This window comes from Vigna unguiculata, chromosome 9, assembly GCF_004118075.2.
Source record: "Vigna unguiculata cultivar IT97K-499-35 chromosome 9, ASM411807v1, whole genome shotgun sequence".
Taxonomy (NCBI): domain Eukaryota; kingdom Viridiplantae; phylum Streptophyta; class Magnoliopsida; order Fabales; family Fabaceae; genus Vigna; species Vigna unguiculata.
The window spans coordinates 820,690-840,146 of NC_040287.1; the positions used below are offsets into that span (position 1 = coordinate 820,690).

Sequence of the window (19,457 nt, forward strand, 5' to 3'; positions counted from 1 at the left end):
TATAACTTGAAATATCGACGTTTCTAAAATACTATCCAACTTGAAGTTTTAGTCAATTTCCAATCCACCTTCTTACTAATTTTCTAATTTCCTACAAGGTTTTAACCTTAAATATCCTAAGTCAGTCATTGTGCCAATGAGGTTTACATCACTCCCTTCCATTTTTACCACCAAACCAACATCATAATTCCAAATATGCTTGTATTCCCTAAATTTGGAAGCGAAATTGGAATTTGTCCATGTCCTAAACTTTGATATATTTTGATTTTCAAACTTTAAAAATTAATGAATGTAGTCTTTTAACTTAAGGACGCTAAATTTTTTATACGTGTTAAATCACATTTCAAACTTATATTTGAGTTGGTTGTTAGTGAAAAACCAACACGGCAAGTGCACCGGTCGCACATAGTAAGTAATAAGTATGTTATCGTTCTCTCCCAAGGGACTTGTGCAACACATGACAATTCTCGCAATTCACGACTCAATTAGATACAAAGTTTACACAAACAATATGGAAACTTTTTTTGTATTTTATGAAACAGTTGATGTGCAATAAGAAATTAACATAGTGTATTTACAATTTGTCAAGATTAGACTTCAACCCTTTCATTCTCATGCATTCTAAATCTCAATTCCATATTCATGTTAAAATCAATTCACAAGAATACTCAAATCCTATTTCTAGAGCCTTTGAGCCTATGATTACTCATCAAGTTTCAATTCCTTGAATCCTCAACAAGTGAAATCATGCATTAGTTTCAAGAATCTAAGATTACTAATGAACCAAGTTCTATTCCTAGATACAAGCATCCATTAGGTATTTAATTTCAAATCTAGATTCTAAAGATGTTTCCCAACACCTTAAGAATCACAAATCAAGCATGGGAACAATCCACATCAAGCATTAAGCAAGGAAATCAAATACTAATATGAATTGGAAAAGCATATAAATACAACACAATTTTACATAAGAATTCAATGTTTTACATCTAATCTCAACAAATAGAAATTGCTCTCCATGGTGGAGAATCTAGGGTTTTACAAAATTGAAGAATAGGGAAGAAATTGGAACCATAAAGTAGAAACAATCTCTCTCCCAAGGTTCTTGAATACTGCTCATGGTTCAATTGCGCCTCCCATTCGCATCTCCGCCTTCAATTTCGTAGCCCATCATCCTCTCCAACCCAAAAGGGGTGAAACCTCCATGGATGAAGAAGGAAACCCAGGAAGGAGAAGGGAGAGTTTCCCAACACCCCTAATAGCCTCCAAGAGTCTCTCCCAAGCACCCAAGGTGTTTCTATTCGTGAAAAATGAGGAATCCCATAATACTCTCGTAGAAACATGATTAAATAACCATATTTGCGAATTAGGATCGATATTCTCGCCCAGCGGCTTCATTCTCGCCCAGCGAGGTCTAAAATTGACGTTTTCAGACATGTGCCTCGCTGGGCGAGCCACATTTTCGCCCAGCTACTCGAACACTGCAGTTCTGATCTGCCATTTTCGCCCAGCGAGCCACCAGCTCGCCCATCGAGTGACCCTAGCGCCTAATGATCGTTTTTTGGCCTTCTAAGGGTTGTCCAAGACAGTATATACATATAGGCGAGTCATTTCTCCATGTTTGCAGTGCTGGACTTGATCTCGGTGCCCCTTGACATGATTATTTGTGTAAAAGTCAATCTTTCATGTCCAATCATGCTTCCTTGAGCTTTAGCTTGTTTTCTTCCACCAGAATTGCTTCCTATTGTTTTATTTCACACACTCATAATAGAGATTAGAAGTAAAAAAGCATGAAACAACTAAAATACAAAACAATGTAAAAACAACATAAACTAGAGGATTAAACAAGATAAAAATTATGTAGGAGTTGATTTTATTCACAAAACTTAACATCAATAAAAGGTAGAAAACAACGTTATCACTGGTATATTGTTTGACATGTCAAAAATATTTAACTGAGTTGGGTTAAAAATAATATATCTATTTTTAAATTTACAGACAAAAGTTATCAAAGTTTGATATAAGAATGAATTCTAATTTTGTATCAAAGTTTGAACACTAAAAACATATTTAACCAAATTTTAAAATATAAAAATTAATATCACAAGGTAATTAAGCTTTCAAAGAATAGATTGCAAATTAAATTAGTGAAAAGGGACAAAGTACTGTGCTTGCAAACTGATAACTTGAAAATGCCAACGATATGTTATTACTTTTATTGTATGTCAAATTGAAATTCTTTCCTTTTCTTTGGCAGACATTTTTCTTTAGTTAAACTCATGTTTTTTGAAGGTTTTATTTTTCTTATTGTTATTAGTTAAATAATAAGATTTTGTTTGCAATTAAATTTCTTTAGCTTTCTAACTAAGTGCAGTATTAGGTATTTCACATGTCTTTTAATTTTCGAGTTAGTCATGAAATTACTATTCAATACGAGATTTGAGATTTAGTCACAATATTAAAATCTTCCATATTCTACAAACACGAAATTATTTTTTTTCTTCAACGTGTATTATTACAAAAACGAGTCACGTCAGTGTCTACAGTCGAATAAAAAAGGAAGATATATATATATATATATATATATATATATATATATATATATATATATATATATATATATATATATATATATATATTTCTTTGGTTCCTTTGTGTAACATTTCATTTCACTGGAAGGTTCGTATTCTTAAATATTCCTACGTTATTAAAACAACCTTCGATTTGGTCAGCAAAGAAGTTTTGTTATTTTTCTGAAAATGTTTATACTTAAAATACAACCAAATATTAAGTGGATTACGTAAATTAATAACATTATATTCACAAATTGAGAAGTGACAAAATTAAAATAAAATAAAATAAAATATTGCATTCCTTACGTATTTATCATAATTCATGGATGACATAAGAGTAGTTGGCAGTTCACTAATTCATCACACAACATATATATAATTTTTTTATGAAATGAACATTTAATCGGTTATCAATAAATATGACATTTAAATAAATATACAATAAAAATTATCCAATTTTAATGCATATAAATTGTTTTAGCATTTTATCTTAATGATATTTCAAAAGCACAATATAAAATTAAAAAGAGACTTTTAATAAATAAAAAAAATATCTCCCCATATTTTATATATAATATTGATCAGTAAGCATTCAAAACGTTTGATTATATTTATTTATTTATTATGACATAATTTTAATACAACATATAGTAAATAATATATTTAATTATTTTATTTTTGTATAATAGCTAAAATCATATGAACTAAATATGACACGTATACACGACATCACTAAGTCTACCTAGTAATCAATAATACAAACTGGTATAAAAAAATATAATAAAATATAATTGAAGATAAAATAAAATGTAGGATAATTAAGAGAAGAGAAAATTATAATATTTGTGTTTATTATTTACACGCAACACATTTGATTAAAAAAATTCTATTTAAATGTAGATATGAAAGTGATAATAAATGCGATACATATACACAGACATGTATTTTAATACATACATACATACATATATATATATATATATATATATATATATATATATATATATATATATATATATATATATATATATATATATATATATCACGTGGCTAAAGTGAGGAAATTACATTTGTAGTTTTTTTTTAAGTTTAATACTTTCAAATGTGTAAATTACAGCAAATTATTTTGAATCCATCAACTTTCAACAAGTAAAATAAATAAGCATTTGAAAGGAACAGAGTCAATATATGTAAGTTAAATTTCCAAAGTCAGAAGATAGATAATAGGATTATATATTAATAACAAGTTGATGTTTGTTGTTTTGATCAGAGGAATATCAATATTGCAATCATGTTTAACCAAAATCTTAATTTTTTATTTCAAGTTGTATATTAATATATGATCCATGTAGAAGGGGACAAAACTTAAGCAAATTGAAATAATTTTAAGTGATTTCATAAGTATAAGGTAATTCTGAATGGGAGAGAGAAAAATAACATTTACCATAATGATACTGCATATTCCAAAAAGGAATCACATGTCACAAAATTTCCGAAGACAATAATTATTCTCGTCGTTCTGGTATACTCAATAAATTCTATATTACTTAGGAATCAATATTAAATAAAGTTTAAATATTTTTATCCTCTCCCATTCTTTGAAATATCTTTTAAAAATAAAATTACGACAGAATTTAAAATATTCTAAAACAAAAAATATCTCAGAAAAGTAATTATTATTTCTAATAATAACTGTAAACAAATTTGGGTCCGGATGGAAATAGTTTTCAAATGCAATTTCCTTTCTTAATTATTAGTTTCATCCACAAAAATCAAACTCTGGTCGTGCTGGATGAACATTTGAATCTTAGAATAAAATATTTCAGTACATTATGATTGAAAAAGTAAAAGTGGCACTCCAAACAAGACGCGTATTTATTGCAAGTCTATTTTACTTATTTTTATTTTATGTAAATATATTTTCTCTTAAATAAAATATATATTTTTTAAAAGTTTATTAAATTTTGTTCATGAAAAAAAAAAAAACTTATTGTTCCCGAATTCAAGCATCTCAACAAAATTGTATAACCTCATTATGGTGTGGCTAATTTATTAATCAACGTACATAATCAAACTTATCCATTTCCAAGATTATTAGTAACTAGACATAACGTAAATAATTTATTAGAATGGAACAATCTATTGTATTTTTTAATTCTTACATAAACAACCTTAAAAGATAAAAAAACAAAAAAGAAACATAGAAAGAGTACTAATAACGTAGTGGGCATAACAGTTTAATCACATATTATTAACAAGTAGGTTTATTATTTAAATAATTAACTAAACATAGATGTTAAGACAATCGAACATGGTCCACAAAGTAGACATCAGATTCATGCACCAGAATCATAATCTAGGTTTGCAGAAAACGACAAAGTGGCACCATATAATAATGCCATTAATATTATTTACAACACCAACAATACATATAAACATGCACGACATAAACACTAATACGCCCTAACTTACCTTTATTTAGAATCATAATACACGATAATCTTCCCGCTAATACGGTGAACCTAATTTTTCAAACATTCGACCGTCCAAAGCTAGCGAAGAAGGGACAAAACAACATAAACTAGAACAAAACACACAAACATAGTTTTATACAAATTATTATAGAAAACACCCCACATGTTCGATAATATTTCCTATAAAAACCCGAAAGAGAAGAAAACAATAAAAATTTAAATCGAGATTTAATCACACGTTAAAACCAACTTATGTATTTTAATTTTAAAAAGATAGAGAATAAAACTTACATAAGCCGATTTTAATTTGTGAGAAAAAACTCAATTTTTATTTTATTTTTATTATTTCTTCTACTACAAGTTTTTAAGGAAAACATTTATCTAAACATGTTATTATTTATTCTCCTCTAATAAACTACGTTACGGTTGGCCACAACGACGTCGTCGAGCATCCACAAGTCATCCATAATGTAACCGTTGTCCCACACGACACCATTGTTGGGCAGAGGCTGCTCATTCTCTAAGCCAAGAAAGAGTTCAAGTTGCTTGAGGTCGAGTTCCTCTCCTCCGCTGCTGTCTCCGCCGTAGGAGACGGCGGAAGGCGGTGGTGCGGTGGAAGAGGAGCTGCTCTGTTGGGGGAGGTCGGGGCTGAGGCAGCGTTTCTTGGAGGGTGGCGGAGTGTCGTCGGGGAAGTTGAGTTTGGCCTTGTCACCACGGATGCGTATGGCGGCGGCGTCGTAGGCTCTGGCGGCTTCCTCGGCGGTGGGGAAGGTGCCGAGCCAGACGCGGACACCCTTGTGTGGGTCCCTTATTTCTGCAGCCCATTTTCCCCATGGCCTTTGCCTGATTCCTCTGTACACGTTCTTGCGAGCACGCTCACTCTTCTTCCCTGCACCCACGCTCTTCTTCTTCTTTGCACATGATTCCACTGCCACGTAAAGACAAACAATGCGTTAATCCTTGTCACACCTCAGAAAAACTTCTTCCGTTAATGGCTGTTTTTGTTTTTGGGACACGTTGTGTCTTCTGAGATAAAGTTTAAAAAACTCATAAAGTTGTAATAATAAACTTTGCTTTCTTTCTCTCTCTTTACCATTACCATTCAACTGCAAGGAAAAACGTGAACAAAAGAAACGCTTGCGTCTTCTTTTTTTTTTAATGTAAATCGGTGAAAAGCTTCAACTTTACTCCATTTTTCTCTCTAACTTCTTCAACACACACCACTTCTTTATCTACCACCACAAACCAAACCAAAAGAACGAAAAAAAAAACTCTTTTTAGGCCACCCAATGGATTAACTTCAACTTACTTTTCATCGTGCGTTCAGAAAATAAAATCATCAGTAGCAACTCAACCTCAAGCCAGATTTTTTTTTTTTTTTGCGGAATAAAAAAAAATAGACACAATACACAAAGATATCTTATTTTTCGACTGCATGCTGTATTATCCAGAGATATAAACAAAATTAGTAACTCAAGGCAGAATCTTTACATTAGAAACTATAAAAAGCTCATACGTTTGTGGTTGATATACAGAAAAGAAAAGAAAAATTATATATCATTTTTAAGAGAAAAAGTGAAAACCTTAAAATTTATTTTGAATTATGTCCACTGAAAACAGTAGCGAACAATATAATTTTGACTGGGTGACAAAAATTCAGACAGGAAAGTTGGAACATGGGGGAAATAGAATAGGCACATGGAACAACCTAGAACAAGAATAAAAAGATAAACGGGTAGTGGTAGGTAGGTAGGTGTAAAAAATTGAACTTGATTTAGATTAGGTAAGAACTAACCCTTTTTGTCTGAAACTACGGGGAAGGGTGGTTGGCGTTTGGAAGTAGCGGCGGCGGCGGGGGCCGTGGTGTCGAAGCCGAGGAGGTCGGAGAAAGGGTCTAGCTCGGACCAGAGTTGCTCCGCGGCGACTTTGAGGTCACGCTTGACACCAATGAAGTCTGAAATAATGGCACCTCCACACATCTTCTTCTTCTTCTTCTTCGGATTACAGTAAGAACTATTGGCACTGTGAGTCTCGTGACGGACATGAAATGAGGAAGTGAGAGAGAAGAAAGTGGTTGATGTGTGAATTTATATAGAGAGAGAGCTTGGGTTGAGTTGATTCTGGCGTACCCTGTGGGTCCCACCTGAGACCTGAATCACAGAAAGGTGTGTGGTGATCAGACGGTGGACAGGGAGGGGTGGTGACGTGGCGGAGCGTGGTTGGTTTGGGTGGAGACGGTGCTGCGCCTTGTTTGTTTTGGTATTTAACGCACGACGTCGTCGTGATTTTAACGGCAGAGAGAGATGAAACGGGGTTTTGGTTTGGTGGGACCGGTGCGTTTTTGGAGTTACGTTGGTTTCATGTGTCACCCTCGAAGTGAGCAATAATAACGCGTGAGACCATCGACGCAACGTTACTGCTTCAACCAATCACTTACCAACCGCTGTGAAAACTTTTTTCTAGGTTAAATAAAACTACTATTTAACTTTCACTGTTACTTTCATCGCAGTATCACTTGAAAGGGAAATGAGTGCACGTGAGAGTAGATAAGAAAAAAAAAACAAAAAAAGAAATATAACATACATCGCAAACATGAAAAATAACGTAAGCATATAGAGATAAGATATACAGGTTGTAAAATTGTAAGAAAAAGAAGAGAAAAGAAAAAAGAAAAAAAAGAAGCAAAGAAAAATGCAGAAGAACAGAAACAAGTTGCAGAGTCTTTGATGGCATGCATACGCAAACAAAGCGAAGGACTTTTAGATGAGACTTATCAAACTGCATGCATCAAACACATCCTAATCGATTTATATGAACACCAAGATAATTATATGAAGAACAGATGCATATAAATTAACGAAAATGCTTCAGAAAATGATAAAAAAAACATATATATATATATATATATATATATATATATTTTTTTTTTTTTTCAACCGCCATGTACTTAGCATATATCACCTTTTTCTTATTAAGGTTAGAAAATGAAAATGAAAAGGAAAAGGAAAATGAAAATGAAATAGAAATAGTGGTCCTACTTAGTAGGATCTCTCAGACTGTACTGAGACAGCTTTGGGATTGTATATATCATGTCCTCATTCCAACCTCACTCATTAGTCACAACGAAAAACCATCATATAAGATTTTTAATATTTAAATATAACGATTAATTTGTAGTCAAGTATGGGGGAAATGAAATTAGTCTTTATCAATAACATATATATTAAAAATCTTAAAATTTTTGTTTATTCTTTATAAACTACTTTTTACGGAATCTGATTACAAAATTATTTTTAGTAATAATAGCCTTGCAAGCAGGAATTAAAAATTAAAGTCTAAAACAATTAAAAATAATGCATATATGAAATTTGAATCATTTAGTTTTTTTTTATTGTATTTGTATTTGACTTTATCTAGGATGAATTTTTGTTGATTGATATGGTATGTGATGTCTGTAGCGCGATCAGAATGATTGAAAATGGTGGACCCTATTCAGAAGCAGGTGGGCCCAAGTAGTCAAAACTGCTTACTGAAATCTTTCAGCTCAGCTGGTTTTCTCCCAAATAAAACACACATTTTATGAAATAAATTTGAATTTATTTTATTTTTTAGGCTGTGTAAAAAATATCAAATTTTAGTTTTATGAAAACATTTGTTTGCTTTTTGAATTTTAAAATGTTAAATTTTCGTTTCTTACACTGTTGTTATACCCGTTAAATGCACGCATTTAGTAAAAAGTTGAGTGATGATTTTCAATAAAGTTAAATAACTTTTTGTTATTTCTAACTTTTTGTTATTTCTAACTTTTTAATAATTTTTATATGTACCATGTAAATTTGTTTACGATAATTATTAATGTTGGTGACATGTATATTTGACTATATTTTGACGATCTTATCTGTTATGTTAGATTGTATGAATAATTTTAATAAATAAAATGTCGTGTAATTATAATATAAAATAAAATATTAATCAAAAGTATATAAAAATCAACCATTATAATTATTCTTAGTAATCTAGAAGGAAAATCCAAAGACATAATATAATATCATGAATAGAATTCAAGAAGAGGAAGAGTTGTCCAAAAGAAATGCTCACATAGCAGGGAAATTAAAATAAAACAGTCTTCAAAAGATGCTCTTGAAGAGCTACAAAAATAAAATAAAATCCAGACTAAATAGTTCCATCTCCATCATTTACATGATCACTAGAAACTTTTACATCTACTCACACCAAAATTTGGTGATTATCGTAAAAAGAAAAACCAAACAAAACACAAGACAAAGAAAAATGGTAAGCTAGAAGAAAATTTTTATTTTTAACATATTATTAAGCAAGCCATTTATTAAACAAACTATAAACAAGCAAATCAGTAAGCACCCAAAGCATGTGATAGTAACAAAAGACCCCTTTAACTCAAGTATCCAAATACATATAATGATATCAAATTCACTAGATGCTTGCGCTTGTGGTGACCTCTACTACTCTGCAGAGTCATTGTTAATGGGTATCACCCTACCACACACAAGGTTAGTCCATGATCATCTAGGGTCATTATCCTGCCAAAGACTAAGACCTCTTACTACTCTCACCACTAATCAGTTTTGCTATATGTAATTTGACCGATTCTTTAGAGTTTCAGGATGCAACCTTGTTTGAATCCTTCTCTAATTATATACACTACAACACCACCATAAAAACATGTGGGCTGGCCTTGGACCCTTTAACTAAACCAGGTCCAAAAGATTTTAAAACAAAAGTGGACTTTACGGTTTGCATAAAGGTGATTTTATATGTCAATTTATTTAGGAATAATGATATTTTTATCCACTTTTGTTGACCCACTTTTAACCACCATTCTAATCACCCTTCAATTTTCTATTTTGATTTTTATAGAGGTGTAATTTGATGATATAAAAGTGATTGAAACGGTGAATTAAAAGCGAGTCAAAGAAAATGAGTTAAAATATCATTATCTTTTATTTAGTTACGAGTATTAATTATTAGAAAAATATACTTTAACAAAGTTTTTTTTAAGTTGATAAACTACCAATTTAGGTAAAAAAAATACAACTTTATTATTTTATTTTGGTTAAAAAAAAAAATTTATTTTAATTCTATTTATTGAAACTTTGTCAACTTTGCCAATTTTTTTTTTTTTTGTGAAAACATAATATTCCTAATTGTTATGAATAGTGAATATACTAACTGTCTTTAACAATTCCTTTTCTGATTTGCAGATAAAGAATATGTGAGATTATAAATTGTACCGCTGATTGCATGAATAAAACAACATCTATATATAAGTGAATCAAGTTTCTTTAATTTCTTTTACATGTAAGAGAGTTCGTAAGTACTTAATTATCGTACTTTATATACAATTTCTGGCTTTTCTATATACAGAGAAAACTAAAACTTAACTGGTATTCAAAACCATCCTTCAAAACATTTTCCCCTGTCCTTTACATGTGCCACATGTTCTCCATTTTGGTCTAATAACTGTCAAAAACATTACTTTTTTATTGTGAGAGCTGAAAAATGCATGCTTTATAGACAACCTGGTGGGTTTTGCAAGCCCTTGTAAATTGGTTTAATGTTGGCACATCTAGATCCACTAGGTTTGGTTTTAAGCGACAAGTCTATGTTCTCAAGTTTAATACTTTCACAAGGGAACTTGTTGCTGCACCTTAAATCCACTGCAATTGGCGTTGTAGTGGTTCCCTTTATATTTGAAAAAACAACATCTTTGATCTTTACAAGCGAAGCCTGCATGCAAATAAATCGATCTTCATAAATAAAACACTTTTTTTTTTTTCTGGATTAAAAAGAAACAGATAAATTAACCTTGCATTGTGAAGAGCATTGATATTCTTGGTCAATGACGATAGGGTTCTTAACGTTTTGCATGGTGATGTCGCTGAAGCTGATATCTGATGCATGACCAGGATACAGATCGGGCCATGTCTTGATTCTCAACCCATTCTGTGTACCAACCATCGACACGTTCTTCACACGAATTTCTTTCACTTCTAACTCTTCCTCGTACTTTCCCAGACTACCTATACTGTTGTCATGCACATTCAAGACCAAGAAACAAAAACAAAACTTTAACTGCAAATTTAAATCTTAAAACCACCATCTACATGAAATGTTACAACTTACCTTATACCATGTCCAGGACCACAATTGACATCGTTGATGGAAACTTGGTGGGATCCGTGTATCATGGAAATACAATCATCTCCAGTTTCAATGGTATTTCTGGCTACTTTAACACCGATGGAGTGGCTGATATGAATTCCATCGGTGTTGGGGCTTTCATCTGGTGCAGTGAGTTTAAGTCGTCGGAGTCTGATGTTAGCACAATTAGTCACAAATATGTGAAACCCTTTGGGGTTTGTGGATTTAATGTTCTGTATAATTCCATTCTTAATTCTGTGGAAATATATACTCTGCACATACATTTCCAGAAAGTGAATTTCAACAAAAATATATAAGAATTTGAAGAAAAGAGTTTGATTTAGGGTTCATGTTTAGGAGATATTGTCTTACAGAAGGGTTTCTGACACATGCTACGTGGGGTTTTTCTTTACAGTTGGAAGCCGTTTTCCATGATTTCTTTCCGACACCGTCAAAGGTACCACCACCAATGAGTTTTATACCGTCCATGTCCTCAAACAGAAGCCATTCGTTATTCTCGTATTCACTGAGATCTGTTGTAGCCACAATAGTGCCTACAACCTGGATTGTTACGGGCTCTGGAGTGGAACATGGACCTGCGAAAAACATGGAAGAAACCAAAAATGTTCCTTCTGGAACCAGAAACCTCGCTTGCACTTTGGAGTGGCAAGTTGCTTGCCATGCATCCATGAAAGCCTGCACATGTGATCAACATCATGTGATGTAATCAAAATGTAACCATGATTGAACAAAAGACATATGTACCTGAGTGCAGTCAAACTTGCCATCAGGTTTGGCCCCGAAGCTTATGACATTGTTTATCTTTTCCCCTGGAAGAAGTTTATCCAGAGCTGTGTTTTTATTCTTGAAGATATCAGGACCTGCAACTGGCATTACTTTTTGCGCAGCACCCACATGATAAACCAGTGCAAAGTACATAATTAGAACACCTACTCTCTCTGTCATCGCCATTGTTGTGCCTAAGTTCTCTCTACATATAATTCTGGGTTTTTCAATTTTCTTTTTTTTTGATTTTTTTTTTCTGTTTAAGGTAAATGCCTCCGGGGAGGGAGGCTAGCTAGGAGAAAAATTTTGTGAAAAAAATGATAAAAATGATCCCTTTTTGTTTCGCTGAGTTTCTTCATATACGAAGATTTTGGTTGAAGCAAATGGTTATTACTGGTTTGTATTTTTTAACATCTATGTGAGCGGAGAATGTTAGCTTTTGTGGTTAAGTTGTTAAGATAAAATTCGTGATTCTCTGCGTTCATTAATTTTGTCTCCTAAATTCTGGCTCTGATTAATTACCCCTCCAAAGCAGCCTATATTTTCTCTAGCAACCACTTTCCAATACTCAGAAAAAATAATAAAGAAAACATCAGAAAAAATAGTTCATTTGGGATATTTTCTCTCTGTTTTTGCAACCTTAAACTCTCTGTTTTTCCAAAATATTTTCTTCCAGCAACAGTTTCACTCTTCCAACGACCACATCAGCAGGAGTCCTTTTCACCGGTCAACTGAATAATATTATGTGGATAAATGTGGATGTAACCAGGATACTAACTACAACGGTGAATTTTCATAAACCCTAGTTTGCCACCACCTAACACTCACTCCTGTATTAAGAAATGAACACACTTCTTCACCACCATCCTCACTATATATGGAGCACACAGAACCATCTCCACCATCTTTCTCCTTCACCTTCATCCTTCTCGCACCAAGACCATAATCTCCATCATACATCGTCACTTTTTATTTCACCAAAATTGCATAGAGCATCATGCAGAAAGTCACACCTACTGCAGCATCCCCACGCGCCGTCGACGTCTTAGATTTGCTTCGTCACGCTCCTGTCTCCTTATTTATGCTAGATACTATATAATATTAAATGAATTTTAATCTTATCACAATTAATATAATATAATTAACATCGATGTATATAATTGTTATAATATTTTATTTAATGTTTATCAATAAAATTAAAAAATAATTAAATAATACAATAGTTATATTTTAATATTATTTAAAATTAAAATATAAATAAACATAAAAGGTTAAATTAAAAAAAAAAACAAAAAATAATATTAAACATCTAAAAAGTTTACAAAAATAAAATTATTAATTTAAGATTTAATTAAGTTTTCAAAATACTCATTTTTATGGTCTAAAAATTTTAAAAGATATTTTTATTTTTATAAAATCAGTTACATATGTTTATATCATTTTAATTAATATAATTAATTATTTTACCTTTTAATATAAAAATGACAAAATCAATCCAAATTTATTATTCTTTAACCCATGTTTTTAGGATACCGGTTAATATTTTCCATTATTTAATAATGTTAAATTTGCAACGCACATATACCAAATTTTAAAATAGTAACACTAATTTTTGATATCGATCTTTGAACACCGATTCTAAATAAAAAATGTTGATTACGTAATACTACTTCATTATTAATTTTTAACTAAAATAATTGAATATAACTTAAGTGGACGATACTTGATTTTTTATTTCAAAATATATTTAATTTAACTTTGACTAAGCTAATTTTAAATGCAATTTATTTTTTATATTAATTTAATTTAAATAAATTGAAGTTCTTAAAACACTGTCGTACAATATCTTCTTTTTCAACAAAAATAAAACATAAATTCAGAAAAAAAGTTCCAGTGGATGAAAGTAGTGAAAATTGATGAAAGAGCTGAACATGAAAAAGATGAGTATAGAGAATTTTAGCCATAAAAATAGAAAGAATTTTTTTTTTAATTTTCCGTCTTTAAATGTGAGTTTTTTTTTAAAAAAAATAATCTATAGTTTTTATTTGTTCTACGGAGATACACACATTTATACGAGCAAAATGTATGCTAACTTAAATTAATATAAAAATATATTATATTATTATTTGCTTATCAATGTAAATTTAAATAAATAATAAAATTAATATCTATCAACACTATTTTAAATAAATATAAATACTAAAAATAAAACTATTAATATTTTTTCAACAATTTTTACTATTAATTTTTGAAAAAAATATATCTAACCCCTTTATTTATTTTTAATATCTATGTTTAATTATTTTTAATATTTATTTAGTTAGTGTGTTGATAATAGTACAAACATTTTTATTTATTAAAAGCAATTAAAATTAATTAATATAAAATTAAAGTCATATAAAATAACTTTATTAATGTCTAATATTAAATAAATTGTATTCACTAGCTTAAATACTTTTGTTTATTAAAATAGATAGCATTAAGTTAAAGTTGCTTAAGCTGAATTTAATCTTATAGTTATCATCCACTTAAGCAACACACATTTTATATGATACAAAAACTAAATTAAAAAAAAATGATTTTATGCATTTTACATTTTAAATTTTTTTGAGTTGTTTTAGATTCAATTTAATTGATTTTAATAATATTGTATTTTGACTGACACTATTATTTAGAAGTTAATTTATCATATTTAGGTGTTATTCTTTCTTATTTTTAGACATGTTATTTGATAAAAAATAATGTTTTACATCAATTACACGCTTTTGTTATCGTAAACGATTATCATGTGAATTACTCGGATGAAATTCTAATGGAAAACATTGAATAATAGTAATTCCATCCATGTTTGGGCTAGTTGCATCAGGTGCATGAATACCACGAAATCAACGGTCACAAACTTGTGGATGATGACAAATTTATAAAAGTAGTGTAATTCTATTTAAAATTTACAAAAATAGATAAATATTTAAAGAAAAATAACGAGTGTGAATAAGTTCTATTTATAAACATAACTTTACAATGAGAAGTTAGAGTATAATTTTGGCTTTAAATTTATTTTTTCCCACTCAAATAATTATTTATGTAAATTGAATGTAAATTGAGAAAAATTGAAACAATGATACAAAATATATATTTTCATTGTAATAAAAAATAAAGTATAATGAAAATAATTTTTGAATAATGACAACAACAAATATTTATTTGAGAGAGTGAATGCGTAGAAGGGTAAGACAGTGATACAATTAATTTGTAAATTTGTGCTTGAATATCATCATCATTATATATATATTATGGTTAAATTAAGTGATTGATTGTTTGATTACTGAGAGTTTCAAGTTCTTCAGCGTCTTATCTTGAAGTTGTTGTTTGTTTTTCTTGGCATTTATAATTAAAAGGATTTGTTGACCAAATATACAATGTACAAAATATTTATAAGATTTACGAAGTTCAACCATACATTAATTAAGATTTAAGACATCAAGTAACTAACATTATTGAATTCTAATTTAAGATTCTTGAAGGTGAACTTGTAACAAATAAATCCAAAGGCATAAACAATAAATTTTATTTAATTGTCTTCACACACATTGGCCCCAGAAAAGGTTTAACACCAAGAAAGAAAACACAGAACAGTAGGCATAAAATCTTAATTAACTCTATGATATAACAACTTGTTTGAAAGAAAGGAATAGGTTCCAATGAAGTTTGATGAAATTATTTTCTATAGCTTCATATTTTACAGCACGAGCTAGTTGAAGTACAAAATTACTTCATAATTACAATTGTTAAAAGCAGTAAACATGATATCATGAAGCGTTCACCTTCTGACACTTAATATACAATTTCTGGCTTTTCTATATACAGAGAAAACTTAACTGCCATTCAAAATCATCCTTGAAAAGCTTTTCCCTTTTCCCCACTGCTTCACATGTGGCAAATGTTCTCCAATTTGGTCTAATAACTGTAAAAAACATTACTTTTTCTTCCCTCTTTATTGTGAGAGCTGCAAAATGCATGCAGTTATAGACAACCTTGTGGGTTTTGCATACCCTTGTAAATTGGTTTAATGTTGGCACATCTAGAACCGCTAGGTTTCGATTTAAGCGACAGCGACAGGTCTATGTTCTCAAGTTGAATAGTTTCACAAGGGAACTTGTTGCTGCACCTTAAATCCACTGCAATTGGCGTAGCAGTGGTTCCCTTTATATTTGAAAAAATAACATTTTTTATCTGTACGAGTGAAGCCTGCATGCAAATAAATCGATCTTCATAAACAAAACACACATTTTGGTGGATTAAAAAGAGAGAATAATATAAACAGATAAATTAACCTCGCAGTTTGAAGAGCATTGATATTCTTGGTCAATGACGATAGGGTTTCTAACGTTTTGCATGGTGATGTCGCTGAAGATGATATCTGATGCATGCCCAGGAAACAGATCTGGCCATGTCTTGATTCTCAACCCGTTTTGTGTGCCAACCATCGACACGTTCCTCACACGAATTCCTTTCACTTCTAGCTCTTCCTCGTACTTTCCAAGACTACCAATACTGTTGTCATGCACATTCAAGACCCAGAAACAAAAACAAAACTTTAACTACAAATTTAAATCTTAAAACCACCGTCTACATGAAATGTTACAACTTACCTTATACCATGTCCAGGACCACAATTGACATTGTAGACGGAAACTTGGTGGGATCCGTGTATTATGGAAATACAATCATCTCCGGTTTCAATGGTGTTTTTGGCTACTCTAACACCGATGGAGTGGCTGATATGAATTCCATCGGTGTTGGGGCTTTCATTTGGTGCAGTGAGCTTAAGTCGTCGGAGTCTGATGTTAGCACAATTAGTCACAAATATGTGAAACCCTTTGGGGTTTATGGATTTAATATTCTGTATAATTCCATTCTTAATTCTGTGGAAATATATACTCTGCATTTCCAGATATAAAAAGTGAATTTCAACTAATATTATATATAAGAAATAGCATTTAAAAAAAAAAGTTTGATTTAGGGTTTAGAATGTAGGAGATATTGTCTTACAGCAGGGTTTCTGATGCAGGTTCCGAAGGGTATGTCTACACAGTTAGAAGCCGTTAGCCATGATTCCATACCGACACCATCAAAGGTACCACCACCGAGGAGTTTTATGCCGTCCATGTCCTCAAACAGAAGCCATTCGCTATCCACGTATTCACTGAGATCTGTTGGAGCCACAATAGTGCCTACAACTTGGATTGTTACGGGCTCTGGAGTAGAACATGGACCTGCGAAAAACATGGAAGATAGCAAAAATCTTCCTTCTGGAACCAGAAGCCTCGCTTGCTCTGTGGAGTCGCAAGTTGCTCGCCATGCATTCATGAAAGCCTGTACATGTAATCAACATCATGTGATGTAATCAAAATGTATTATGAAGCTAAGATACGGACACGGACACAAATACGATTAAATTGAAAAATATAGGATAGATATGTATATACATATTAATTTTTAATTTTTAATTAACAAATTGTCAATTAATACAAAAATAAATTTAAATTTAAATTTTTAATTAACAAATTGTCAACTAATACAAAAATGAATTTAAATTATTAATCTAAAATTTAAAAAAGTGAAAAGTAGTGATCATATAATATTTTTTTCCTATTTTTATAATCATAATAAAAACTTATGTAATAAATTTACAAATTTATAAATATTTTTAGAAAATCATTGAATTTGTGGTTATTAATATTGGGTTGAAATCCTATCAAAATTATGTTAAAAATAAAAAGATATTTTTCAAATTAGACACTTGACTGATACGTATAATACGAGTGTTGTACGAGTATCGATGTCTCGTACGTGTCAGACACGAAACACGTCATTCACAAGGCGTGTCTGGGCTTCATTGTCTGGGCTTCATTGAACAAAAGATATATACCTCAGTGCAGTCAGACTTTCCATCAGGTATGGCCCCAAAGCTTCTCACATTATATATCCTTTCCCCCGGAAGAAGTTTATCATGAGCTACGTTTTTGTTCTTGAAGATATCAGGAACTGCAACTGGCATTACTTTTCTCACAGCACCCACATGAGAAACCAGTGCAAAGTACATAATAAGAACACCTAGTCTCTCTGTCATTGCCATTATTGTGCCTAAGTTCTCTCTAAATATAATTCTGAGTTTTTCAATTTATTTTTTTGTTTTTTTTTTGTTCTTTTTATGATAAAGGCCTCCGGGGAGGGAGGCTATAGCTAGGAGAAAAATGTTGTGAACAAAATGATAAAAATGATCCCTTTTTGTTTCGCTGAGTTTCTTCATATACGAAGGTTTTGGTTGAAACAAATGGTTTGTATTTGTTAGCGGAGAATGTTAGGTTTTGTGTGGTTAAATTTAGTTAACCTCCTAAATTCTGGATCTGATTATTACCCATGCAAAGCAGTATATTTTCTCTAACAATCACTTTCCGATACTAAAATAAAATAATAAAGAAAACGAAAAGAAAAAATAGACTTTTTGTTCATTTGCAGAAGTTACTGTTGTGTAAATATTTGGTTCATTCTGTTTTTCTAATGTAAAAAACAGTGAGAATAGATGATAACGATAAAAGAATATAAGATTCAGTTCACTTTTCATTGTGGAATTTCTCCTTCCTTTTACTTTTCAACTATATATTCCTCATCAACATGGCGATGTGATATGATATGTGATTTCAATCCCAATCCAATTTCAATTCCAACCTTAAGGTTTTTAATAATTTTTCCTTCAATATATATCTTCAATCAGAATTTTTCACTTGGTTGTAAAAAAAATAAATAAAAAAGTAAGTAATTATTTTCCCTCTAGAACTATAAATAACTATTTTGTTTGTTTTAATATTTTTTATTTTAATTTTTCTAAAATATAAATAACTATTTTTTATTTTCATATTGCGAATTTATTTATGTACTATACAAAATTAATTTTAAGGGAAGGATGCTAATCCTTATTGACATAGTCAGTTTTTTGTTTTATCGGCATGACATAATGTTAAGTTTCACAAAAATAAACGTTTTTTTTTATTTATTTGCAAATTAATTTTAGGGATAAAATTTTATTGAAAATTTTGACAGACGAAAATAAAATAAAATTACAAATTTTAAAACAATTTTTTCATATTTAATAAAGCTAATAAGAATAATAATTGCAAATTTTACAAGATAAAAATCAAAGACTTTTTTTATAGGAACAAGAAATTAAAACTAACTCTTCTATATCTACACCTATATATAAATGAAAATCATCTTTCTCATGTCTATATTTATTGTGACCATTTATTTAAATTTAACTGTTTTTTAATTTCTCATTTTTTTAAAATTTAATTATTATTTTAATTAAAAATTAGGTATAAAATAAAAAATTTACTTACAAAAGAAATTATATTTAATTTGATAATTACAGTAATAAAAATAA

The 19,457-nt window shown here is 30.4% G+C and overlaps 3 protein-coding genes across 3 annotated transcripts; all 3 read right to left on the bottom strand.

The window, feature by feature from the left end:
• Positions 1 to 4,885: 4,885 nt before the first annotated feature.
• LOC114164216 (ethylene-responsive transcription factor RAP2-3-like) lies at positions 4,886 to 7,128 on the bottom strand. Its single transcript, XM_028048795.1, has 2 exons — positions 6,843 to 7,128; positions 4,886 to 5,975 (listed from the first exon to the last, which is right to left on the bottom strand). The coding sequence occupies exons 1-2, from the start codon at positions 7,024 to 7,026 to the stop codon at positions 5,455 to 5,457; spliced, it is 705 nt and encodes a 234-aa protein (XP_027904596.1). The 5' UTR covers positions 7,027 to 7,128; the 3' UTR covers positions 4,886 to 5,454.
• Positions 7,129 to 10,363: 3,235 nt separating this feature from the next.
• Positions 10,364 to 12,314, bottom strand: LOC114164830 (exopolygalacturonase-like). Its single transcript, XM_028049603.1, has 5 exons — positions 11,993 to 12,314; positions 11,600 to 11,923; positions 11,210 to 11,499; positions 10,892 to 11,111; positions 10,364 to 10,813 (listed from the first exon to the last, which is right to left on the bottom strand). Exons 1-5 carry the CDS (start codon positions 12,197 to 12,199, stop codon positions 10,595 to 10,597), a joined length of 1,260 nt encoding a protein of 419 aa, XP_027905404.1. The 5' UTR covers positions 12,200 to 12,314; the 3' UTR covers positions 10,364 to 10,594.
• Positions 12,315 to 15,639: 3,325 nt separating this feature from the next.
• On the bottom strand, positions 15,640 to 18,273 carry LOC114164693 (exopolygalacturonase-like). The gene is made up of 5 exons (XM_028049439.1): positions 17,946 to 18,273; positions 17,066 to 17,389; positions 16,666 to 16,955; positions 16,348 to 16,567; positions 15,640 to 16,261 (listed from the first exon to the last, which is right to left on the bottom strand). The coding sequence occupies exons 1-5, from the start codon at positions 18,150 to 18,152 to the stop codon at positions 16,037 to 16,039; spliced, it is 1,266 nt and encodes a 421-aa protein (XP_027905240.1). The 5' UTR covers positions 18,153 to 18,273; the 3' UTR covers positions 15,640 to 16,036.
• Positions 18,274 to 19,457: the final 1,184 nt, after the last annotated feature.